The sequence below is a fragment of the Vulpes vulpes genome, chromosome 9 (assembly GCF_048418805.1).
Source record: "Vulpes vulpes isolate BD-2025 chromosome 9, VulVul3, whole genome shotgun sequence".
NCBI classification, from domain to species: domain Eukaryota; kingdom Metazoa; phylum Chordata; class Mammalia; order Carnivora; family Canidae; genus Vulpes; species Vulpes vulpes.
The window spans coordinates 98,930,292-98,939,026 of NC_132788.1; the positions used below are offsets into that span (position 1 = coordinate 98,930,292).

Sequence of the window (8,735 nt, forward strand, 5' to 3'; positions counted from 1 at the left end):
TTAACCGGGACTGAGTCTTGGTTTTATAAGACAAGCAATTCTGGGGATGGACGGTGGGGAAGGTTGCACATCAGTGTACTTCAATGCCACCAAACTGGGCACTTAAGTTCTAGGTTATGTATACTTTATCATGTTAAAAAAAAGAAAAAAAAAAAGAAAAAAGAAAACAACAACAACAAAAAAGCAAATTGGAATTTTACATGCTGTCATGAATTCAGACCAGGAAATGTGGACACTGGAGATGCACACGGACGGGGAGACAATGGCAGTGCCACCGTCATGTGAGGCCTCCTACCTGGTAAGTGTGCAGGATCTCCAGGAATGACCTGTAGATCTCTGGGTGGTCTAGAAAACGAGTCTTAATCTTGTTCACGTAGCTAATGGCATTGTTGAACTCCACGGAGTCCGACTCCAAGGGCACCTGGGGCTTGTCCTCCTTATAGAGCATCTGCTGCTTGAAGTTCTCTGCACAGTCACTGTGGTTGTGCGAAGTGTCCTGACAACAGCATGACAGCAAGTTACTGGTGATCCTGACCCCGCCGTGAACAGATGTGAAAAAAAAGCCCAGGAAGAGCCCCTGCTGGCAGAGCCAAGGCTTGGAATGTGGGCGTCTGGAGGGAGGGAAGCGGTGGCGTGGGGGGCACACACAGAACATGGAAATGACTCCTCCCTCACCATATTGCATGCCTGTGCCATCCTGAGTCTCACGAACCCATCTCCATCTGATCAAAGAACATGGAAGTTTGAAGGACCCCCAATACCTTGAAAAATGAGGATTCAGGAGAAATATGTGAAAAGTGGATTGTTTCATCCCTTCTGGAGTGAGGTTTGGGGCTGTTTATAAAAGAAATCTTCCACACCTCTTGTCAGCAGCGCTGGGAAAGTGGCGACCCTGGAGGTGAGGGCAGCTGCCCACTGCCCAGGTTGTCTAGGACCGTGGGACTCTTGGTGCTAAGCTGAGGGTAAGTCACTCATGAGAAGAGACAGGCCCTGACCGTGGGTTGCTCCCTATATCCATGGTGCCTGCCCTCCATTTGTGTGCTTTTCTGTCCATACAAATAAAAACGAAAACAGACACGCACGTCTGTCTCCTGGGCACCCAGAATCCTGATTTGTGGTGGGCCTGGACCCCACCCCCCTGAAGGAGGGGATGTTCATGTTTCTAAACTGAAATTTTATGCATGGGGACTTCCCACAAACCAAACTGGGCTGTCAGGAGCAACCCTCTGGCATCCTGCAGGTCTGACGCACACAGTGGCTGGCTCTCGAGCAGGTCGGGATCCTTCTAGCTTAGCTCTAGGGGTATTAGGGCACCTTCTCAGAATGTCTTCCAGAACCACCTGGCATCAAACTAAAACAGCCTGTCTCCCAGCATTTCGAGCCCCTTTCTTGCTCTATTTTTCTCCACAGCGTGTCACCTTCCGACAAACACATATTTTACTTACTTTATTGTCTGCCCACCCCTGACCAGATGGCAAATACCAAGAGGGGAGACATCCCACTCTGTTCACATAACCCCAAGCACCTGGAATGGTGCTCAGAGCAGAGTGAGCTCCATCCATTGTTGTGAGTCATCAGATGAACGGAGGAACAAACAGCCTAGTGTTTCCATCCCCCTTGCCACGGGGCACCAACCACTGACCTGAAGACTCCAGCAGGATGGGGAATGGCAGGCAAACAGCTGCAGAGCCATCATCATGACAGACACACTTGCGGGCACGCTCACTGTCACCTGGGTAGGTGTGTTACTCTGCTCGGGTTGCCATAACAAAACGCCACAGACTGGGCAGCTTACACAACAGAAATGTATTTCCTCACAGTTCTGGAGGCTGAAGTCCAAGATCAAGGTTCAGCAGGGGTGGTTATCTCTGGAGGTGTCTTGGCTTGTGGGTGGCCATCTTCTCACTGTGTCCTCACACAGTCGTCTGTGTGGGTTGCTCCCTATGTCCAAATTTCCTCTTCTCATAAGGACGCCAGGCAGATGGGATCAGGGGACACCCTAAGGGCCTCATTTTACCTTAATTACCTCTGCAAATGTCTCCAGAAACAGTCACATTCTGATGTACTGGGGCTTAAGATTTCAACATATGAATTGGGGTGGGGGGGTTGGGGAGAGGACACCATTCAGCCCAAACTGTGGTGCAGAGGCAACTCTAAAGTCTGAGCAGAGACAAGCAGAGACACAAAAACCCACAGCAGCCCCAATCCTAAATACCATTTCTCCCCGACAGTGGGATGCATCCTAAGGCCCTCTGGGGACGCTCTTGCTGATTACTGCATTACTTAAAGGTGCGCTGGTCTGGCAGAGGAAGGCGCTAGAAGGAGCCAGGGAGAAGCAGGGGGAGGGAGCAGCCCTGGAGCAGAGATTTGCTTCAGAGGAGGCTGTGTCAGAGCTCCCCACCACTCCTAGGGGGGCATTTTCAAGCTCTGTGTACCCCTTCCGATGCCCTGGACTGAGGCACCGGGACAAGATGGAGAGATCTCCTCAAGACCAGGGTTTGGCAAAGAGGGCCAGATAGTAATGGTGCAGCTGCTGTGGCCAACAGGCTGGCGGTTCTTCAAGAAGTTAAACATAGTTACCACGTGACCTGGCGATTCCACTTCTAGGTATCTACCCAAGAATTGAAAACAGGCGTGCGGACAACCCAAATGCCTACCAAAGGGTAATGGATAAACACATGTGGTACATCCATATGACGAAATATTCTTCAACTATAGAAAGGAATGTAGCTCTGACACAGGCTACGATGAGGATGAACCTCGACACCATAATGCTGAGCGAAGAAGCCAGACACAAGAAATTATACAGGATTCCATAGAAATGAAATGTCCAGAATAGGCAAATCTGCAGAGACAAAGTGGATTCATTGTTGCCAGTGGCCGGTGGGAGAGGAGAATCGTGAGATATGATTTCTTTTCTGGGGTGATAAAAATGTTCTGGAATTAGGGGTGGTGGTTGTAAGATATCATTAAATATGTGCAAAGCTGCTGAACCGTATACTCTAAAATAATTACATACGGTGAATTTATGTTATGTGAATATAATCACGGTTTAAAAACATTTTCAGTGTATCTCTGGAAAATGTAAAAACCACTGTCCATACAAATACAAGCTGCCTTTGGCTCCTGAGCCAACCCCTGCTCTAAACCTTCCAGAACAGTCCAACCTTTTCTCTTCTGTGCCTGCCCTGAGTGACCTAATCCAGTAATCCAGGCATAGTAAGGTATTCTCCTAGACACCGAAAAGCAGCCTTGCACAGCCCACCCTCTGAGTGGCCATACACAGCCCCAATTTGGTACATGAGACACCTCTTTAAACAGCACATTCCAAACACAGAGCAGCTCCCCTGCAGCCCCTGCTGCTCCCAGGCCTTGCTCACCCCAGCAGGTGATGCCACCTTCACCCAGAAACTGAGGAATCCTGGAATCTCCTCAGACTTCCCATTTTCAAGGACTCCCCACCTTGGGCCCACGCCACTGTCCACTCTGCCTAGATCACCCAGGCCCTCCCCGCACTGGGCCCCCAGATCTTCTCTTGCCCCCTCAGTCCACTTCTGGGACCGCATCCAGAGTGGCCTTTCTGGAACTCTCCACTGGTTCCCCATGCCTTGGCTCTCTCCCCTACCTTCTTCCCATTACCCCATAACCCTGCAGGCTCCTTGGCTGTTTCTCAAGCACTCCCACTCACTGCCTCCTTAGGCCTTGGACCCGGCCCAGGAAACCCCCCGCCCCAAGACACAGGCAGGGTTCCTGATCATTCACACGGCATCTGCCCACAGCCCCTCACGCCCTGCCCCTGCCTTCACTCACAGCATTAACCCCCCTCACATGCTCCTCATCTGTCCACCCGGGTCTCAGGATACATGCGAGTGCCCCGAGAGCAGGAACTCTGAATAAACCCCAGCACCTGGTACAGAGGAGGTGGTGGTCTACACCCGTTCCATGAGTGACTAGGACACAGATATGCAAGGTGACCCACTTGAGACTCACTGAACTTCCAGATGACCCTCCCCCAAAGAGAACACAGCAGGCCTACCTCCAAAGGTAAAGGGTTATTTGTAGTCCAAGCCACATCTAAAGCTTTACCTTTCTTTACCTGTGTTCAAGCTGGCTGTTGCTCCAGCCAACCATAAAAGAGCCGGCTCCCGGAAGGCAGGGCTGGCTCTGAACGGAAGCTGGGAGCTGAGATTCATCACTTTCCCACCGCTGCGCAGTGTCCTGCTCCTCCCAAAACGTGCCTGGCACCACCCCGGAACAGGGGCACAGTCGAGAACAAGACGGACAGGATGGCCTGCCTGACCTGGACTCAATCGGCCACGCAAGGCAGACTAAGATGCGGTGGATTTCTAATTTCACATCCTGGTTTTGCGATTTTACAATATACAAAATGGGAGTGGTACGAGAATGATCTGGGGGTTGAGTAGAGGGCTCTCTGAGAGGTGTGACAACAGAGGCCTGATGACCAGCTGCAACATGATGCTGACTCAGGAGGCTGGAGCCCCAGCAAGGTGATATTCTTCCCACCGTGCTGCCCTGGCCTTCCTGTGGCCACACTCCCCACATCATGGCACACGACTGCCTTTCTCTTAGACTTGTGTTCTCAATGAGGCAGATTCTGTCCCCCAGGGGGCACTTAGCAACATGTGGAGATACTTCTAGGTCGTCACAGGGTAGACTGTGGAGTCCAGGAATGCTGCTGGGCACCATACACTGCACAGGACAGCCTGCTCCAGAAAAGAACAATCTGGTCCCAAGAACAATGGGCCAGGGCTGAAAAAGCTGCACCGAGGGCTCCCCAGAGCCTGGGACTTCCCTTATATCTCTCCCTCAGCACCTAAGTAGTCCCTCCCTGCCTGGAGTTGATAGGACTCACAAGGAGATGAAAAATAGAAAAAAAAAAAAAAAAACCAAAAAACAAAGCTGTACTACAAAACACAGAAGCTAAAAAACGATTAAAAAAAAAAAAAATCACTGGAGCGTGGTGTATGGGGAGCCCTGAAAAGTTATCGGGCTACTGTGGCATTTCAAAGGACTCCAGGACACCAAGAGGCCATCCTGTTTACGCCTGGCATGACGGAGCACTGAAAAGCAGGGCAGGAAACTCAGCAGGTCAACTGATGTAGACAGAAATGGAGTCAGCAACGTTAGAATGGGGCCCTAAAAGTGGTGGCTTCGGGGCTTCAGCAAGATTATAAAACCAGGTTAAGTAGCTACTAGTCAAGGGGAGAAAGGACTGGTCAGGTCCAGCTATGTCCATTAACACATGAAGTGTGCACAATAGCACGGGCCGTGTGACCACCTCCGAATGCGAAGACAGCGCAGTTCGCATTGAAATCCAGGTCACAAGCTGAGTTATTCCTATAGCCAGGGGTTGGGAAAGGCGAACTGTTGGGAGTGTGGCCATCACTTGGGAGTGTGACAGATGTCTTCGACCTCGGCTCTAAGGGAGTTATGGTCACAACACACCTGTGTTCAGACTTGTCAAAATGCTCCCGTGCACACTGCTGTAAATGAGCCTGCTTTTCTTCTCAGCCGTGATTGTTCCAAAGATGAATCTCGCTAAGGCTTTCATTGTCTGAAGCAACAAGCCCTACATCTGGATCCTGGTGCTCCGTGTGTAAATGTGAAATGGAAGCTCTCTGGAGTTCAGTGGCCACGCACTTCCAAGTTCCTTTTTAAAACTGAGACACACTGCTTGGCTTTAATGAGGCAACATGCTGGTGGCGGAGCTTGCCTTGCATAGAGAAAAGGCAAGATTTACATGCGAGTTCCTCTCAGAGAGGGATGTCACTGTCACATGGCCTCTGGCTGTTCTCCTTCCAAATCTGACTCCTGAATTGATACAAAACTGCAATCTCCTTCATCAGAGGCAGAAACAACAAAACGCTTCCTGTGGTAGATTTTTTTTATATCCCTTCTAAAACCCAAACCCTGGAGCAGAGGCAGAGAGATTCAAAGAGCTGGTTCACGCAGACCAGTGGTTCTCGATGGGGGTGATATGGCTCCCAGGAGTCATCTGGCAATGTCTGGTGACACTTTTGGCTGTCGCCACGGGGTAAGGGCCTAGTGGGTGGAGTCAGGAATCTACTAAACATCTCCAGATGCACTGGACAGCACCCCCTGTAGCACGGCATTATGGCAACAGGGCCAAGGTGGAGGAAAAGCAATGGCTAATTTATAAGAGTAAAGCTTACAAAGGCTTTTGTTTGCTCAGAGGGTCTGGTGGGCTCAGACAAGAAGGGACTACAGGGATATAGGAGGCAGTGAGCCACCACCTGAGACAGAAAGAGCCAAAGCCACAAGCCTAAGCTGAGCCACCGACCCTGCTGGCAATTAAATGCAGCACAGCAACAACAAAATGGCTATTCACACACACATCTCAACTACTTTATTTTGCGGCGGGCACCTAGGATGATCAGAGCAACCACATACCGAAGTACAAGTGTGGCCTACCTGGCATGTCACGGGAACGCCTCAGGATAAGAGCCTGGTGACAGGGGGTGGTTATTTTGACAGGACATAAAACTGCTAAGAGAATACCCCCGACACAAACAACCATATCCACTCTTATCTGAATCCTCCAAACGGATCGATTTGGGATAAAGAGGCTGGCTGGGTAGGTATTTTGATCTATTTTGACCTGTGCTAGAAGCGAGCAGCGTGTCTAGAAAAAGACTGGATCTTCGCTGGCTTTCCAGCAACACGATGATACACAAGATGGGCTGCCTGACCTGGGTACCTGAGTACCAGGGTGCACCATGTCAGGGCCAACTCACTCAGACCACCATAGCGGCATACCTGGCTGGATAGAGGCGACTGTATGTTTAACTTGCCATTCTTGGGAATGTCTATTCTGTACCCAAGGGGAAGGAAAGCGTTGAATCCAACAATGAGGTCCGGGTGTTCATGGAAGAGCTGTGACACGCGTCGGATGACTCCAGGCGTATCGATGCTAGAACAAAAGAGAACGAGAGTGGGCAGAAGTGTCTTGGGGAGCACACTGAAAGCAAAATCTACTCCCAACTCACTTGACAGTGCCACCTAATAATGAGCTTCTCGAAGGACAACAAAGCACCCTGCAATGTGACCGGTGTGATTCAGCCAATGTGTTATGTGTCATCTACTTCCACAGCAGCCAGCCTCGGGCTCCCTGTACCCTCCTATGGAGAACCACAGGATATCTGCATGGCACAGCTACCCCAAACACTCCAAGCGCACGCGTTCAGTTCTGAAAATGTCGGGAGAGCCAAGTGAAAGTCCGGGACTCCAAGAAGTGGCAGGAGGCCAAAGCCCTCTAAGCAATGTGATAAACCATGACACAGGTGTGGATCCCAGCAAGTGATGGCAAAGCATAAATACCAAAGGCCCTACAAGCATGGGTTGCATAACACCAGGGGGTCGTCCCCATGGCTGCAGTGGGGCTCCCTCAAAGCTTTAGCTGGTCTCTCCTGGAAGGAAATCAGGCCAGCCCTGCCCGATTTCCTCAGGGAGGGGGAGGCAGCACGGTGGGGATGGGACCGCTGAGAATCTAAGAGTCAGAGAGCCCAAGTTCTAGTCCTGACTGCCCATAAGGCTGGTCTGGGCAAGTCTCTGGCCCACTATAAGCCAAAGTGAGCCTCCGGTTAATGGATGGCATGATCTTGAGGTCCCCTATGTAGCTCTAACCCTCCTGTGCGCCTACAGAAATCAGCTCGGTGTGTTTTCAATCCTTTTTCTGTGCCAGACCCCTTACAAAGCGTTTTATGCGCATTACTTTCCAACAAGCCTGGGACTGGGGGGGGGTTGCCGAGGGCAAGGCACTCACCTTGGAGACAAGATTGAAGGGGGAGAGGGTGCCAAAACATGCAATAATCAAGGCCAAAAATTTTAACGTAGTGCTTAAAAAAATTTAAAATTAATTAAAGAAATCCTTGATGGACAAAATTCATTTTAAACATCCTTTTGAGTAAAGACAGGACCGGACTCCTGCTGCGCTGGCGGACTTCTCTCTTGCTCTCTCCTCACCCCATCCCCGCTCTCCTTCCAGGAATCCCCACAACAGCTCCACAGGGGGGTACTCTCCGCTCCCGTTTTCTAGAAGGAACCCAGGCTCTTGAGAGGTTCCACGACCTGCGCAAGGTCACCCGACTGGGGCGGAGAGGGGGCCGGGATGGGGGTTCGCACCCGGCTCGGCCGGATCGCGGCCCAGGGCGGCCCCCCCGGGGTGGGAAGGGGTCCCGCGGGTACCTCTGGCTTTTGAACTCCTTCATAATCTCCAGGAAGCCGTTGTAGGTGGCGGGGTCGCTGCCGAAGCGGATCTTCACCTGGTCCAGGTAGGTGAGGGCGTCCTCCACCTGCGGGGAGGGGGAGGGTCCCGGTGGGCGGGGGTCGGCGGAGGAGCGGACGGAGGAGCGGGGTCCCTGGCGGGGAGGGGGCGGGCCGAGCCTCCGGGGAGTCAAGGTTAGGGGTCAGGGGACTGGGGTCGGGGGCCGTGCGGAGTGGAGGCCGAGGCGGGGCCGGGCGGGGCCCGGGCGAGGGGCATCGGCCCGCGGGGGCCGGGCGACGGGGCTCCCGAGGGACGGCGGGGGCAGCACTCACGTGCACCGGCAGCTTCTCGTGGCCCGCGGAGCCCGAGCGACCCCAGCGGGCGCCACTCAGCCCCCGGCCCGCGGGGCCGCCGCCGCCGCCGCCGCTGCTGCCGCCGCCAGCGTGCGCCATGTTGGAAGTCGGAGCCGCGGCCCGCCCCGCCCCCGCCC

At 52.7% G+C, this 8,735-nt stretch overlaps 1 protein-coding gene across 1 annotated transcript in view; it reads right to left on the reverse strand.

Moving 5' to 3' along the window:
* Window positions 1-8,735, reverse strand: part of SIN3B (SIN3 transcription regulator family member B) — a 38,116-nt gene extending 29,381 nt beyond the window's left edge. The window contains exons 1-4 of the mRNA XM_072721300.1: window positions 8,578-8,735; window positions 8,227-8,333; window positions 6,799-6,952; window positions 296-496 (exon numbers count right to left, since the gene is read on the reverse strand). Of these exons, the coding sequence (XP_072577401.1) occupies window positions 296-496; window positions 6,799-6,952; window positions 8,227-8,333; window positions 8,578-8,697 (582 nt within the window). The 5' untranslated portion in view covers window positions 8,698-8,735. The remainder of the gene's footprint in view (window positions 1-295; window positions 497-6,798; window positions 6,953-8,226; window positions 8,334-8,577) is intronic.